Below are 16,515 nucleotides of genomic sequence, written 5' to 3'. Positions count from 1 at the left end.
GCGGGCGCCGCGTGCCGCCATGGCCGCCGCCTTCAGCAGCGATGGGGAGGCCGCGCTGCGGCGGGAGCTGCGCCCGGCGGCGGCGGCGGCACCGCGGGGCGACCTTGACGCCTTCTACGAGACGGGCCGGGCCGCCGCCTTCGTGCGGGACGGCGGGTTCCGCAAGGTGAGGGTGGAGCAGGGCCGCGCGCCGCCCCTTTCCCGGTGCCTGCTCCCCGGTCCCTCACCTTCTTTACCACCCCCCACCCCAGGTCGCCCTCCAGTTCCCCGACGAGCTCCTGGCGGACGCGGCGGCGGTGGCGGCCCGGATGGAGGCGGCGACGGGGGCCGAGATGTTCGTGCTAGGAGACACCACGTACGGCAGGTCGGTGGGGGCCGCGGGGGCTGTCCCGGGCGGGCGGGAGCGGGGCTGAAGGGACAGCGGTGCCGGGGAAGAGGGAGAGCTCCAGGTGCTGCAGAGCCCGTCTGACACCGGGCTGTCCCCGCAGCTGCTGCGTGGACGAAGTGGCCGCCGAGCACGCGGGCGCCGAGGCGGTGCTGCACTACGGCCCGGCCTGCCTCAGCCCCTGCCAAAAGCTGCCGGTGCTGCACATCTTCGGGCGGCAGCCGCTGGACGTCGGGCGCTGCGCGGAGGCATTCCGGGAGCTCTACCCCGAGCGCCAGAGCCGCGTCGTGGTGCTTTGCGACGTGATCTATGCACATGCGATGGGTGAGTGCCCAGGGCGGGGAGGAGCGCGCTCTGGCACAGGCACTGGCAGCCTTGATCTCTGTCCTTTCCTCTCCCCTGCTCTGTCCCACCTTCTGCGGCTCGGCACTTGTGGCCGTGTTTAGTTCTCTCTCCTCTCTCTCCCTTCAGGCGAGCTGGAGCAGCAGTTGTGCCCCGAGTATCCCAACGTCACCTTCTCCAGGCTGGACTGTGGGGACCCTCCCGCCCCGGCGCTGCCCGGGGAGGAGCGCAGGTTTGGCCGCCGGTTCCCGGTGGAGGCTCCGGGGGGCTGCAGGACTGCGCCATGTTCTACGTGGGGGCCGAGGGCCTGGCCCTCACCAGCTTCATGCTGACCTGGAACCGCTGCCCCTTCAGCTCCTTTGACCCCACCACGGGCCGCGGCCGCCGCGAGACCCTCAACGTGAACCGGGCGCTGATGCGCCGCCTGTACCTGGTGGAGCGGGCGCGGGACGCGCGCGTGGTGGGGGTCCTGGTGGGCACCCTGGGCGTGGCGGGGTACCTGGCCCTGCTGCAGCGCCTGCGGGAGCTGCTGCGCCGCGCCGGCAAACGCGGCTACACCCTGGCCGTGGGGAAGCCCAACCCTGCCAAGCTGGCCAACTTCCCAGAGGTGGACATCTTCGTCCTGGTGGCCTGCGCTCAGAACTCCCTCCTGGACTCCAGTGACTTCTACCGGCCTGTGGTGACCCCCTACGAGCTGGAGCTGGCCTGTAACCCGGCCCGAGAGTGGACAGGGAACTACCTCACAGACTTCCAAGACCTACTGCCGGGTAACAGCTGCAGACCAGCTGCCCAGTGCCCTCCAGAGTGCATCCTGCCCAGCTGCCCTGTGTGCAGGGGCAGCTCCAGGACAGACCTATCACCAGGCTAACGTTACCGTTTTCTGGCAGGTGCCTGTGCGCACGTGGAGCTCCCACCGGCCATTCCTGCGGCAGAGGCCATTCCCGATGTCTCGCTGATCACGGGAGAGATGAGAGCTGCCCACCTCTGCGACCCCCCGGCCTCCCAGCCGCCCCCCAGCACCGCCCTGGCCTGCAGGGACCAGACACAGGCCCTTGCGGAGATCAGCCCTGCTGGTTTGTGTCGGTTTCGTGCTGGGGCCGAGCCCTGGTGCAAGGGCAGCGCTGCCTCCCTGCTCCCGGTAACCATTCCCTTTCTCTCTCCTCCCAGCCTCCTTCCTGGAGTCCCGCAGCTGGCGGGGCCTGGAGCAGCAGCTGGGACAGACACCCGTGTCCAAGGCTGTGCAGGGCCGGCGAGGGATTGCCATTGCCTATGAGGACGAAGGGTGTGAGCAACCCTGATCTGGCAGCAGCATCAGCACCGAGCCAGGAGCGGGGCCGGGTGGGGGCCCGGACATTGCCTGCCGCTGGGTGTTAGACCCTCAGGGGCCCGGAGCTGCTGCCAGCTGGCCTTGTGCTGGATGCAGCCTTGGGTCATTTGTACTGCAGTGGGAGAGCAGAAGTCGCACGTGTGTTTGGGAATGCCTGTGGCACCCTGAGGCTCATGGCCAGGGCAGCAGCAGGGCCAGATATGGGTCCCAGACCTGGCCTCCAAAGGATTCCTGGTCCAGGGCAGCTTTGGCCCTATATGGAAAGGTCACAGCTTTGCAAGACCTGACAATACCATGACTTGAGGCCTTTGTGGGCTGCTGCTGCTAACTGAAGCTGAACTGAAGAGGACTTGCAAGTGAACAATTTTTTAAAATAAAATATGGGCTGAGGAGCACAGATGGGTAATACCAGCTGTCCCAGACTGATAAAACAGATTATGGTGACCACTTGGGGAGCACAGCTCTGTGTACAGGCTAGAATCAGCCTGAGGGACCAGAAAACCAGACCTAGGACCCCCCAGGAATGAGAGCACAGGCTGGGCTGGGGCACTGAGGCAAGGGCAGGAGGGCTCCAAGCATGAGCAAGCCCCTCCTTTGCTGTGATGAAGGGGAATAGGGCACACACATCCTTTGCTAGGGGGAGAATCCTGTATTTGGCAGGGGTGTAGTTCCCCCCTCTTATAGGGGGCAGGACTGTTTCTGCTCCATGTCAGGCAGGAGAGCATGGCAAGCAGGACAGATTGTTTCTTGCCATCCCTCCTGAAGCCAGGGAGGCGTTGAGACATCTCAGCCTTGATTTAACCCCCTCTGCTGAGCTCTTCCCCAGAGTCAAGGGGCAGGCAAAGTCTGGGCACTGCAATAATGACAGCCACAACATAGAAATATTCTTAATATAATTAGGTGCAGGGCCTCCCCCCTCCCAACCACACGTACAAACGAGCAGGGGGCAAGTCCCCCCCGCCCAGCCAGCCACTGCTGCAGGCACGGGGCAGCCTCCCCGCCACGGGGCACGGGCTGGGGAAGGGCTGGTAGCCCGGGTGTGGGGCAGTCCTGCCCAGGCCTCCCCTGCCCCACCACCGCCTCCTGCAGCCGGCACTCCGGTCCCCTGCGAGGAGGGAGCATGCTGGGGGAAACAAAGATGCTGACACCGAGATGCGGCCACCAAATCTAGCTGAGGAGCGTCCCGAGTGGGTTAATTGTAGGTGGAGGGTTATTCTATGAGCCGTACTGCAGCAGGGCGGGGGGTGGGGGGGGCTTCCTTGTGGGGAAGAGCTGGTCCAGGCAAATTGTCCGCGGTCCTGGCCAGGTGCTCAGTAGTCTGCTGTGTACTCCGTACCGTGCAGCCCTCGGCACAACAAGGTGAACTCCTTCACCATCTCCTTCACTCGCCGCTTGTTCACACGCTCTCTGCTAAGACAGAGGGAGGGGGACAGACGTGAAGCAGGAGGGATGCACCAGGCCATGCAGGGGGGGTCATTCCCACCACAGCCACTGGGGCAAGCGGCACACGAACCTGAGGATCTGCTGGCTGAAGTTTTCCTTCTGCTCTGGAGTGACGCGGGCCGAGGGGAAGCCATCCTGCTGCATGGCCTCCTTGATCCAGACGCTCAGGAGGCTGAAGCAGTGCTTGTTCAAGGCAAAGAGGATTTCTGCAAAGTGATCCATGAGGCTGCGGGAAGCCTGGCCACCAATTCCCTGCCACAGAGCAAACAGAACACGCTGAGCCCCCAGTGTTGCCCTCCCTGCTCCCACCCAGATGCTGCTGGGCTCTCTGCCCTTGGCTCAGCAGGTGCTGCTCAGGAATAAAGCCCAGAGCTGCCCAGGGAGCCCGTGGTCCCGGTGTCTCTCACCTCCAGCACTGCCTGCAGCAGCACTTTGCCGTTCTCCTGCACGACCTGTCCCACCGGGGCGATCTCTCCACAGCGGGGCAGCAGCTCCGTCTGCAACACAGAGGCCTGCTCAGTGCCAGCACAAGCACCACACTGCAGCACCTCTGCCCAACCTCAGCCCCACTCCTGCCCTCCCAGCTCTCAAGAGAGGACTGCACAGTGCCACAATACTCACAAAAAAGCCACAGGATGATTTGACCGTTGGGGCCTCAGGAAACTTGAGTGAAAGGACACCTGCAGGCAAAAATCGCTCAGGTTAGCAGCCAAAAAAACCAACTCCCTCACCATCCCAAATCAGCCCTGCAGTCCCCAGCCCTTGGCTGGTTTGTACCCAGCTCCACAGGGCAAGCAGGCTGGCTTCTCCTCAGAGTGATCTGGAGCACACGCCCACTGCTCGTGGTACTCACCACACTGAAACACTGCTTTGACATCCAGGTTGCTACACAGGAAGAGGTCTGGCTTCCTTTTCAGAGCCTGCAAGGCACACAGACAGGCAGCATGAACACAGTGCTGCAGAGGCAGCCAGGAAGCCTCCGAGGAACTCAGTGCCCCAGCCAGCCTCTGCCTGGACACACACTTACCTGGGCACACCCACAGCAAACAGCAGATTCACACACTACAGCAGGAAACCATCACTCCACCCACCCCTTCCCCCCTAAGAGAATGTCATTCAAACACCCAGGCAGTTTGCCCAGGACCTGAGGAAAGGTGCCACAGTGGTGTCCACACAAACACTCGGACACAGAGGGCTCCTGTCCCACCAGAGCAGACCAGGCAGCTGCTCCCAGGACAAGGGCAGCCATGTGGGGCTCAGCAGAGACCAGCCACCTGTGTGGTTTGCTCCTCTCCTCTTGAAGATGCTGCCATCCCTGGGGGTCACAGCAACTGGTTCAAGCAGTAGCCCCAGACTGGACCAGATGACACTGAGATGCCAATGTTCCTTGGCAGTTCCTGAGCAGCAAAGTCTGAGACCAGGAAAGCTTTGTTTTTGTTAATGCCACACAGTGATTCCACCAGCCTCTGTGGGGGTCAGGCACTGCTGCTGAGACACCCTGAGCTGTGGCACCTTGTGCAGTGAGTTGGTCCCCCTGGTGCTGGCACTGGGTGGAAATGTTTCAGTCTGCACCTTCCGCTCCATGGGAAGGGTTTCCAACCTGCCTCAGTGAGCCCTGCTATACCAGGCAGCCACATGCATGCCCTGACCACCATACCCTCTGCTGCAAGAAAACACTGGGGATGGCATCCATGCCTCCTGCCCTGCTGTCACTGCAGCTGCAGGGACAGCAGACACAGCACTGGAGCAGCCCTGCCCTGTACCTGGAGCTCAGAGAGCAGGATACCAGGGCAGGCAGCGCTTTCAGCCAGCAGAACACAGTCATCTGCCCCCGTGGCCTCCACTTGGCGCAAAACACACTTATTTCCCACCCTTTCTTCTTCAAGGAAAGTCCACAGCCACCTGCCCAGTTAAAATGCTGGAAACCAAGAAGCTGAGGAGCAGGTTTGAGGGTGACCTCATCTCCTTTTTGACCTTTGGTATCACACACCGCAAGAGAGGACTCAGGTTTCAGCACCGCAGGCATCGCTGTACCAGGCGGAGAAGGCACAATCACAGGGAACTGCTTCCCTGCTGGAGCTTCCTGGGGCGATCAGGGGCCATGTTATACCTGTGTGTGTATATACAGGCTGGCACCAACATCAGAAGGCGAGAGACTGGCTGGGCAATGGTTTAGAAACTCATCCAGTCATCGAGGCTGCTGCTGCCCAGCTGCCCTCATACAGGACAAACACTTGCAAGAGATGGTGTAGTTTTTAGCCATGGAGACTACCCCTGCTGGGACCCTGCTGTGGGCTCCAGAGCAGGCACCACAAGCCTCTCCCCCAGTATCATGCTGCTCCAGGGCAGCTGTCTCCTGTGATACCACCCAGCTGGAGGTTCCTCTACCCTGCCCATCCACAGGGCTGGTTTAACCCGAGTCCTGCACGCTCTGAGTGCTCCATTTGGCACAAGAGTCTTCCAGTGTGCTCAGGTTGCCACCTACCTGCAGTGTGCTTCTCCCAGCCAAACCAGACGTGCCATGGGCACTGCCCCCCAAGCTCTCCTGTGGACTCACTGCAGCATCTGCTCCTCACTCCGTCAGTGCCATGGGGAAAAGCATGCCAAGGACTGGGAGGGCTCCTTCCCATAGGACACCTTGCACAGAGTGCAAGCCCAGTGCAGACCTGGGCACATACACATGTCTATTGTAAAGAGAGATGCTTTTTACCAACCTCGCCAAGATGGGGCCTGTGGAGCTCCTCCCATAAGAAAGCAGCACCAGGTAGGTCCTCTTTCCTAGCACCAGGAAGCATGCTCCAACTCTGGGAGCTCCTACTGCCAGCCCATCTGCCCTCTCTCTTGCCAGAGCAGCTCCGATCACATCTACTGGGATGGAGAGAGGTCTTTAAATCTTTTCAGAATCCCCCCCAACATCCTCTGCATGAGCAGCCACTGCAGAGACAGGCACTGGCTCTCCAATAAGAACTCTCCTGCAGGCTGGCACAGAGGGAATGTTGGGTTCTTCTCCACAGCAACTGGGAGATCCTCAGAGAGGTCTTCAGAACAGGCTCTTCTGTGCCCATCTCTTCATAGTCAGACAGGCATGGAAAGGACACCAAACCTTGCAGACGGGACAGTGGGGACTCCACTGTCCAGTTCCTGCAGCTCTCCAGAACACAGATCAAGCCATTGTGTCCAGTACGACCAACCTCTTCCCAGATCACACACCTGGCACAGCAGAGCCTCCTGCTTTGAAAAGGGCACGTAAGGTTGGCCAGGCAGGAGCAGTCAGCCTCAGCAAGGGGATGCTGAACCAATGTCCTCCACGGGGCTCTCTGAGGCTGGCTGGAGCAGCTTTGGTGGAGAGCTCAAGGAGTGCTGCATGAAGCCTGGACCAAGAAGGGAGAGAAGTGGGGGATGATGCTGGCTCTGCCTGGCCAGGCACTGCCTGCCATCACAGAAGGTCATTCCTGCATCTTCTGCTTGGTGAGGCCCCACTCGTCCAGCCTGCCCCAGGGATCTGTCAGGGGAAGCCACCAAAGTGCTCCAAAGGTCTGTACCAGCGAGGAAGGCCTGGTGGGGCAGAGTTGTTGTGCCTGTAGCCCTAGTGGGAAGGCAGGCTGAAGAGTCCCAAAATCCTACCTGCAACCAGGAGCACACACAGAAGTGATACCTGCCAGCCAGGGAGAGGAGGAAAGCTCCCAAACACGAGAACCCGCCTGGTTTTGCCAGTGCAGATCTGGGCGCAAGCCCCAGCCACCATGGGCTTTGTGGTCCTGGGCACTGCTGCTCTGGCTGCATGGGTGGAACTGAGCCTCACAGCCCTCCAGGTGGGATGGGACGCTCCCCTCGGGCACTGCAGCAGCGATGCTCCACACGGATCCCAGCGGAGGCGGGTAGGGAGCAGCTGAGGACAATCTCATCGCAAAGGATGCTGGCACTGTTCCATGCAGTCTTATGGCAGGCTGGTTATTTTATCCTTAGCTTCAAGTAGTGAGATAACTTTGTTTGTCTTTGGCATCTGTAAGACATTTGTTTTAAGCCAGCATGCTTTTGTGATTAGCCAGCCATGATCAAGAGTGGGTTGACAATTAACGCTGTGGCAAAAGGATCAGCTGCACCAACTGGGCAGTCCCACCAAGCCCAAAGATAAAGTCAGCAGGAATCCTGTCACACACAGAAGTGGCTCCCTGTGAGCTGGTGACAGAGGACTGATGTGAAGGTATCATGAGGCAGGAGCTTCTCCTGACTTATAAGAAGGTAAAGAGAGTACTTTCCGGCAGAGAGGACAAAAAAACTGCCTGCCTGTCTGGAAGAATGAGACAAATTTGAAACAGGTTCTCCTTCCACCAAGCAGATCAACCATGAAAAGAGATGGTCAGGGAAGTGGGAAAGTCTCCACCTTGACAAACTCTTGGGTCCAAACTTGCTGCTGCTCTGGAACATGCATTACTTTGCCAAAGGGTCTGCAGGCAGAGCAGGCTGGGATGAAAACACAGCCCTCATCGTGCGAAAATCAGATCTGAAAAGATCTGCAGATCCTCAGATCTACAAATGCTCAACAGCATCACTGCAGGGAATGGTCCTCTGGAAGAGGATAGGCTGGACCCACCTCTGCCATCAGACAGCTCTTGGAGTCCTGAGAGCAAGGAGTCAGTCAGGGATGGCAAGGCCAATTCCTGATGGGCTTCAAAGCACCTCACCAGATCATGAGTCTGTGAGGAGGGGCGGCCCAGGGAAGAAGAAGAAACCCTGAGTCCTACACGTGAAGAGAGACGACAGGGATGAGATCCTTTGGTCTCTGTGTAGTTGCTGGAATAAAAAGCCCAGGAAAACAACAGGTCTTGAGTGGGTGGTGTCGGGCTGGCAGCATGATGTCAGATGTCTCGCAGTGATCCAAGACCGAGAAGCCACAGAGGTAGGAGCCTCTGAGCTGCTTCTGCAGGAGTGCCTCTGAAGGATTCAGGCTGTCTGGAGATCCACACACAGGAGACAGAGCCAGCTGCCAGCACACTGCCCCAGCATTGCCTGCAGATCCTGCCCATGAGGACAGTGAGTTAACAGCTTCCCAGCAGCCAGGATGGCTGGTGTTCGGTCTCACAGCACACCCCATAGAAGTGCAGCATGGTTGTCCTTTTCTCTCCAAGAAAGCACAAATATGCTGTGTCCAGACACAGAGGAGGACCCCAAGCCAGAGAGAAACTCAACACTTTCTAAAGAAACAAGTAGCCCTGGAAGAGTCTCTCAGAGTCACCTGATGCCCTATACCCCAGCAGGATCACCTTTACCTACCCTCCAAGAGCAACAGGCTTGTTAAGTCCTTTCAAGTATTCCATGCAAAAGCAGCTCCCCAAGTGATCTTCCAGTGCTTCCCTGCCAGACCTGGATCCTTTACCCATTACTGTTTGTCCCACTCAAGAACAGAAAAGGGGAATTTACCTACAACTGGGACATTACCTTTTACACATTCCAAGACTCATGCTCTCATCAGTTCCTCAGGCTCCCATCAGCTTTTTCTCCCCACCACGTGTACAAGGTGGTCATCTTCCCAGATGCTTTTCTCTGTGGTTTCTGGTCTGTATCTACAGAAATGTTGTGCCCCAGACCAGGCACTGTGCTTGAACAGAGGTCCTATCAGCAATGAGGACACCACCACAAACCTCAGGCACAGATCCCATTTACCATCCTGTTCAAAACCCTTGTTAAAAGGTCATGGCTTCCAAAACCAAAAGCAGAGCAAAAGCTGAGAACGCTTTCTGATAATCTTGATTATGTTACGTCTTTCAAGAGGAAAAGCAGGGAAGAAAAGGCTGCAATATGGATTTGAGCTGCAGTGGGTCTCAGCAGGATCTGGGCATCAAGGTGAGAACCATGTGAAGCACACCCTTCCCGGGGGTGAGGTGCAGCCCCCTTGCCCACTCCATCCCTCAGGACCCATGGGAGGGTCAGAGGGGTCTGACAGCTTAGCACCTGGACATGCCAGGCACCCTCCCCAGGCTACCAGCAAGGGCAGGAAGGCCACAGCTCTGGGAGCTGCCTCGGGGGGCGTTCCTGCACAGCCACTGGTCCAGCACATGTGATTAGAGGTCTCTCCGTTACAGAAACACAGCAGAAAGCAACTCTGACGGGGGTAGGTGCTACCTGTGGGTAGGTGTCAGGGAGCACATCTCTGACGGGGGCACTGAGTACATCAAGGACATGGGGGCTTCTCCCTCAAGGGCCACAGTGGGCTGGCTCCTGCTGCTCCCAGCAGGTGTATATACACACACAGCATAGCTCTGGCCCTGCCTGCCCACTGCCAGCCCTGCCACAAGTGCCAGCCCCACCTGCCTGCCCGCGGCCCCTGCCACGTCAACGCAAACCGTCCCCACGCACCACCGAGCCAGCAGCTCCCTGTGCAGGAGCTGCCACCACCCCGAGAGGCTGCTGGGACGGGAGGACATGTGGCACCTGCCAGGTGCAGATGCCACCACAAGCACGTTGCTCAGAAGCAAACCCTGGCAGCTGCCTGCTCCTGTGGGCAGGGGCTTCCTCCCACTGGCCCTGGGGCAAGGCAGCAGCTCAGCCTGTCCCCGCTCCAGAGGACCCATCAGAGGGCAGGTAAATGGGTCAGAAAACATCCACCTAATGCTCTAATTTGTCTGTCACCCAAGGGTGACTGCAGCAGCAGCCTCAAGCGCCCCACACCGGCTCTGCACGGTGAGGGGGTGGCAGCTGGAGGCTGCCCTGCAGAGGCGGGCACTGCCCTGGGGATGGTGTGAACCCAGAACTAAAGGAGAATGTTTTGTTTTCAACTTCCACGGAAACAGATGGAGAAACTCGATATTCAACTAAAAGGAAAAAAAAAACGTTGTCAACAGAAAGCTAAAAATAGGTTTAAATTGAATTAAAAAGAGAAAGAGAGAGAACAGAAAGTGAATGAATAAGAAACTAAAACACACCTGTGCCAGGAGTTGCATAAATGAATCAACAATATCAGGATGATCCCTGGGCCCTAAAATATAATAAAGATGTAACTTAAGAGAAAAATCATACAAACAGCAACTCAACATCATATAGTTATGTGATACAGAAAGAATTTACAAGTGAAAACAGGAGTGTAAGGGAGGAGGGGTGTGTGGGGAAGGGGATGGGCAACATGAGCAGCTTGAAGCAAGTTAAAGAAACAAAACATACAAAAAATCATGAAACTTGGAGAACCCAAGAACAGAAAGAAACTGCAAAGGAAAGGGTCTAAAGCCCCAGGGTCTCCAGCTAGCACCTGGGTGCTGCAGAGCCAAGGAGGAGATCTTCGTGTCCTTGGGGAGGAAGAGGAGGAGCAGGGGCTAGCTGGGCACCATCTCCACAAGGAGAATTAGAGCTTTTGCACTGTGGGGACTGAGCGGGTGTCTTCAGAGCACTGTTTGGTCCTGGAAGGTAACTGCAAGTGAACGACAACACCTCAGCAAACGCTTGACAGACCTGGCTGGGCTCAGGCGTGCACATGCTTGTCACCAGCATCAGCTGCTCAGGAGTCCCTGGCACAGACACACCCACCCCATTCCCAGATGGGCTCTGAGACTGCGAGTCCAGGACCCTCCTGGAGGTCTCCTCCAGCATCCTCCTGGGAGAGCAGGTCAGCACCCAGAGGTCTCTGTGCCAGCACCACTCACCCTACCTTGGCATCTGACTGTGCACACTCACGTCTTGGCCCTTGTGGGGTCAGGCATCCCCCTTCTCTTGCCCCCGTGGGCTCAGCAGAAGGGGCTCGCCCTGCTCAGAGCTGGCCCCCAACCAGAGGGGACAGCCCTGGGCACACACCAAGCTGAACAGCCGCTTGCCTGAGCAAAGCTATCATCCAAGTGTTGGCACAGTTAGGGCTCTGTCCCCTTCCCTGCCTGCTGCTGCTGCCTGGAGGCACTGCCACCTCCCTGGCACCAAGGCAAAAGTGTTCCAGCACAGACACATCCACACACTGCTGGTACAAGCACAGGGACCTGATTCCGGGTAAGCCTGGACGGCTTGTTACTGATCCCAGTGACACCTCAGCACAGTGGGATGCTCGGGCCACGGTGTGATGATGAGGCAAGGTCCTCATGTCTCCTCCCACCTCTTTAGAGAGCTCTGAGCCTTGACCTGGGGGACAGCATCACCCCACCTGGCACCGGGCTGTGAGCAAAGACCCCGTGGGGACGCATGTGGTGGTGCTGAAGGACCAGAGCCAGCAACTCCAACGTACATTTGTCCCTGTCACAGGGCAAATCACCAAGATGCTGAGGGGAGCCATGATGCAAAGGAGCCTGTTCTAACCCCATTTGCTTTTTGTAGAGTGAGTAGTGAGCCAGAGGGGGGCTCCTGCCCTGCAGGAGAATGCCAGCATCCTCAGCATCACGGCGGTGACTCGGTGGCCAGCTGAGGTGACCAGAAAAGGTCATTTCCCAGATATTCACACACACAACCTCCTGCTCATACCAGGGCCTTATTCCAGGCCACTACAGGCAGTGCTGGCCTCCAGGAGAGCCCCAGGATCTCCCTGGGGGCACAGCCTCCCTGCTAAGCTGGACTGGAGCTCTGGCTAGACCCTTGCAGCATGTGACACCCAGCCCTGCTGCAGAAGCAGGGCTGTCATGGCAGTACAGAGGTTTCCCAGAGCACCCAGGGGTTTCCTGCTTCTGTTGCCCTTCAGGGAAGGTACCCACCTTCCAGGGGTTGGGATGAATCCAAGAAAGAGAGATGGCCCCATTAGCTTAGCTAGGAGTGAAAACAGCCATTCCTGACGCCTCCAGACTCCATGCATGCAAAAGCCTGACAACAGCCCCAGCGCGGAGAGCGGTTGATCCCACATACCTTGCTGGAACAGGGTCAGTGTGACTGAGGTAACGAGCAAGAAGAGGGCCTTGATGGGAGGGAAGTGGGCAGGCTCATGGGCAAAGATGTGAACCAGCTGCAAGAGAGAGAGAAGGACTGAGGCTGCTGCTGGCCCTGCACATTCCCAGCCTCCCTGGGAGCGGCAGCCCCAGCCCCAAGCACAGCTCTGTACCTGCCGGGTGAGTTCAATGGCAGAGACCTGGGGTATGGTGCTGTACATCTGCCCCAGCATCTCACACAGCTGAGGCACCATGGGGGCAAAATCGTCCAGGAGGGTCTTCACAGACTTCTCAAATATGGCACAGACAGACTGCAGGAGAAGAGGGACATTGGATGAGCAGTAGGCACCAGGAGACCTCTCCTGGCAGTCAGGGCGTGATGAATTGGTCCCAGGAGAGGGAAGACTTGGCAATGTGGACAGGGACCAGCCAGGCAGAGAGCTCAGACCTGCTCTGACACCAGTGCCCTGCCCTGAAGCACAGGATGCTGCCAGTGACCAGGAAACACCCTCCCACCACAGCAGGAAGGTTCCCTGAGGGCCAGGGAGAAGCAGCTGGTGAGACATTGCACATGGACATTACTGGACTGAGCAAACTGGACAAACACCAGATGGCACAGGTCCAGGTCAGAGCAGAGCTATCCTCTTAGGGAACACAGGGGTAGATCCCCTCTCCCTGCTCATGGCAGAGCCTCTGTTCCTGCAGAGGAGCGGAGCTGGTGGAGGCACAAGACACACAACAATGGCCAGGCACTGCTGATGACAGCAAGCAGCACTGGTCCAGACAACCCAGCAAGACATCCCTCTCACATGCCATCACCCAGAGTCTGTCCTCTGCTGTTTCCAGCTCAGGTCTGCAAGGACAGACAGAGCTGCAGGCAGTACACAGGAGAAGCCTGATTACCTCCACCACCTGGGCATCATTCAGCCACTTGCTGAGAACCTTCTGTATGAGCTGGAAGACTTGCTGAAGAACCACCACCACCTGTAAGGAACGAGAGACGTTGAAGAGAATTGGCTCCCACAGCACTGGGGAAGCAAGATTCAAGATTAAGCATGGCCTAGACTCAAACCTTCAGGCACCACCTCCCCTCTCCAAAACTGGGCAGTTTTTTGCTGAAGCAGCCTGGCATGGCTCACAGTTGGCAGGCAGTACCCAGAACAGCACCCAGCCAAGAGGCATCCAAGGGGCAAGTCCCTCTGCCCACCTCAGGAGTTGTGGGATGAGCTGAAGGAGCTGCTTTAGCTGGCATGCACCAGCACTACCCTCTTGCTGGCACACACTGTATTCCCCATTAACCCCCCTTTCCTGGCACCAGCAGAGAATAGCAAGGCTTTGGCCAGGCTGTCACAAAGAGCATCAACTACCACTCTACTCACTGGGTTAGGTCCTTGCTGCACTGGCAGTTTCTTGACCTCTGTGCTTTCGTGGTCATCATCGTGGTGGCTGATGTCTAGGGTGGTGAAGAGGTTGGAGAGCAGGCCCAGGATGTGGATGATGGCCAGCCTGTTGGAGGGATTGGGCTGCCAGGGAAAATAAAGCCAAAGTATGACACGGACTGCACTGCTCAATCACAGTCATGTCTTTGGGATGCTGAGGAACCAGGACTGCAGAGGCAAAGTGCCAGAGAGGGGTTCCCTGCGCTGTGCTCTCTCTTGAGCCCATGTTTCAGAGTGCTGCTTCAACACAGCAGCCCCAGGGCCACAGCCAGCAGAGGAAGCCACTTCTGGAGGGAGGCAGCACACAGGCACTCACCGTTTCGTCAGCCAGCTTTTCCAGCTGCTGGATGTAAGGGGTGATCAGGGAGTGCAGGTTCTTCAGGATCTCCTCCACTTGCAGTGCAGAAAGCAGGAAACCAAGGGCCTGCATCAGCCACATGCACTGGCTTGTCTGTGACAGAGAGAAGGCACAACAGGGCAGGTCACTGCCCAGCCCACAGCCCTACCACACACTTTCTAGTTCAGACAGCTGCCAGGGGCCCAGCCAGCAAAGCCAGGACTGGTGTGCTGCAGCTCCTGAGCTGCTCCATCTGGGTCACTCTAGGTGCATCTCACTGCAGAAGAGAGGAACAGCTCCCTACCAGCTCCTATTCCCAGGGAACAAGAGCTCTGCCATCAGCACACCTGGCCTCTTCCCAGCACCCGCCAAGGAAAGACCAGTTGGTGTCCAGAGATCTCCACGCTGGTATCACTCACCCTACCTCGAGACACCATCCTTTGCACAGCCTGTCTCAGCCCCTGTGGGGTAAAGTATCCCACCCTGGCCTGGTCACAGGCAGAGCCTGGGCTCTGTCCCCACACTTATCTCCCTTCTTTCTCCTCTTGAAGACATTCCTGCCATCTTGGCATCCTCAGCTTTGGAGAGACTGCGAACCGCTAGAGTTAAGCCTCCTTGGGCACTTCCCTCTCTAGGGGACATATCCCCTCAGGCCTGGCAGCACAGGAAGAGGCAGCCAGCAGGTTCTCCTGGTCCTGCACACCATGGAGGCAGTGCTGAACTCTTCTCTGGGGACAGCCCAACTTGGCATGGCACCCCTCGTGTCTTCAGCTGAGCATGGCTAAGGGGGCACGGGGGGAAAGTAGAACCAGACAGAGGTGTGAGTCAGCCTCTTACCTTGTGAATCTGCTTCATCAACACCTCCTGCCAAAAGGAAAGAGAAAGAGGAGGGTGAGTGCTGCAGAAAGGCCCTTTCACTTCCAGGAAGCAGGACTGATGCAGGAGATCAACAACACAACCAACACCAGTGCAGGCACTGACAAGCAGCATGTACTCCCCACAACACACCACAGAGTAAAATCCTTGTCCCCTGATAAGCTCTTCCCTGAGCCAGCCCACTCAGCTACCCAGCAAGAGGAGCCCCTGGCTCAGACAGACTCTACAGTAGGATGGCTCAAGGAGTCAACCTCAGCCAGGGTTTCCTTACTCCAGTGACAGTGTGCCCCAGGCTCTAACAGCAGAGTCATGTCCTCCACCTGTCTGCTCCCATGCACTCTCTGGCAGCTCACCCAAGTCCAGCCTTTCTCCCAGTGCCTCGGGACTCTGAGCCCCATCTGCTCTAAATCTTGAGAGCCAAGAAGGACTGCAGGACAAGCTACCCAAGCACTGCAGTGACCAGCTCAGTCTCCAAGGAGAGGTTTGACCACCAGGACACTCCCCAGGTGGCACTAGCTGCCTGGCAAGGTGCACAGCTGGCAGGATGCTGCTCCCAGCAACGGCAAAGGAAACCGTGGGGAAAGGGCAGACACCCGAGTGCAATCCCAGTAGACTCCTTGGCAGTCATGTCTGTCACTACCTGCCGTTTCTGCACTCACAGCAGGACACAGGGCCTGCCACATGGGTTTACTGGCCTAGGAACAGGACAGACAAGTCTCCTGTGCCAAGCAACGATGCCCTGAACTGCTCCTTTGTGTCCCCCTGCCCTGATCCTCCCAAAGGAAAGGGCATGGAGCACATCCCAGGTCACCATCCCACATCCACCTGCACCCAGCTCCTACCTGCGACACAGCGACAATGTTGGCAGCATAAGGTGGCAGGTCGTACTTGCACTCCCGGCAGATCTTTTTCAGGGTAGAGACGCTGGAGATGGAGAGCTCGGGATTGCCCAAGGCTTGGAGCACCAGCGGCAACACGTTGTTAATCATGACGGGGTGATCAGCCAGCCACTCGGACAGGGACCCTGGACACACACAGACGGGATCAGACTGCAGGACTACACTGCAGGCTCTTGCTCCCTGTGTCCCAGGATGCTCAGCTTTGCTTTTCACCACTGGTACTGCTGGGCAGGTGTGGTTTCAGAGGGGCCTCCCGTCCCCAGCCCAGCCTGCGCGCGAGCAAAGACCTCACCGATAGTGAACATGACGGTGTCAGCAAGCTGCACGTTGCTGATGCTGATCCGGGGAATGAGGCCGATCAGTCCTGGCACCACATCGGAGTAGTTTACGTCAATGGTCTCAGCAATGGACTGGAAGCCATAGAGCAAGGCCTCTGTGTGCTGCCAGGGCAGGAGAGACACCATCAGAGCCACGCACTGACCCCTGATGCCCAACCCAGCCCCAGCTCCAAGAACCAGCTCAGATACGCCACAGTGGCTGAGGAGGCTGATCCCTGGCAGCGCTAAGGACAGGGAGGCAGAAGACCTATTCCTCTCCCCAGCAGATCTCAGAGAGCCTGCATGTGTGCTGGCAAGGTGC

At 57.9% G+C, this 16,515-nt stretch overlaps 2 protein-coding genes across 4 annotated transcripts in view; one reads left to right on the top strand and one right to left on the bottom strand.

The window, feature by feature from the left end:
* Window positions 1-19: 19 nt before the first annotated feature.
* DPH2 (diphthamide biosynthesis 2) lies at window positions 20-2,453 on the top strand. The gene is given in 7 exon segments (XM_050306469.1): window positions 20-166; window positions 252-364; window positions 489-709; window positions 857-985; window positions 988-1,494; window positions 1,615-1,800; window positions 1,895-2,453. Coding segments are annotated over 7 exon segments (1,434 nt in total). The 3' UTR covers window positions 2,026-2,453.
* A 477-nt stretch (window positions 2,454-2,930) lies between these two features.
* The window catches only part of IPO13 (importin 13), a 30,665-nt gene continuing 17,080 nt past the window's right edge, over window positions 2,931-16,515 (bottom strand). The window contains exons 7-20 of one of the 3 annotated variants that reach the window (XM_050306465.1): window positions 16,169-16,316; window positions 15,820-16,001; window positions 14,939-14,965; window positions 14,081-14,215; window positions 13,705-13,848; window positions 13,229-13,309; window positions 12,499-12,636; window positions 12,306-12,402; window positions 10,421-10,473; window positions 4,351-4,417; window positions 4,119-4,177; window positions 3,905-3,994; window positions 3,568-3,749; window positions 2,931-3,464 (exon numbers count right to left, since the gene is read on the bottom strand). In XM_050306465.1, coding sequence (XP_050162422.1) covers window positions 3,365-3,464; window positions 3,568-3,749; window positions 3,905-3,994; window positions 4,119-4,177; window positions 4,351-4,417; window positions 10,421-10,473; window positions 12,306-12,402; window positions 12,499-12,636; window positions 13,229-13,309; window positions 13,705-13,848; window positions 14,081-14,215; window positions 14,939-14,965; window positions 15,820-16,001; window positions 16,169-16,316 — 1,503 coding nt within the window. In that variant the 3' untranslated portion in view covers window positions 2,931-3,364. Of the gene's footprint in view, window positions 3,465-3,567; window positions 3,750-3,904; window positions 3,995-4,118; window positions 4,178-4,350; window positions 4,418-10,420; window positions 10,474-12,305; window positions 12,403-12,498; window positions 12,637-13,228; window positions 13,310-13,704; window positions 13,849-14,080; window positions 14,216-14,938; window positions 14,966-15,819; window positions 16,002-16,168; window positions 16,317-16,515 lie in introns of those variants that run through there. The other 2 variants (XM_050306466.1, XR_007627676.1) reach the window with 2 other exon arrangements.

Source organism: Myiozetetes cayanensis, unplaced genomic scaffold (genome assembly GCF_022539395.1).
Source record: "Myiozetetes cayanensis isolate MyiCay16 unplaced genomic scaffold, myiCay2020 scf12, whole genome shotgun sequence".
Taxonomy (NCBI): Eukaryota; Metazoa; Chordata; class Aves; order Passeriformes; family Tyrannidae; genus Myiozetetes; species Myiozetetes cayanensis.
This window is presented reverse-complemented; position numbering and strand designations above follow the sequence as displayed.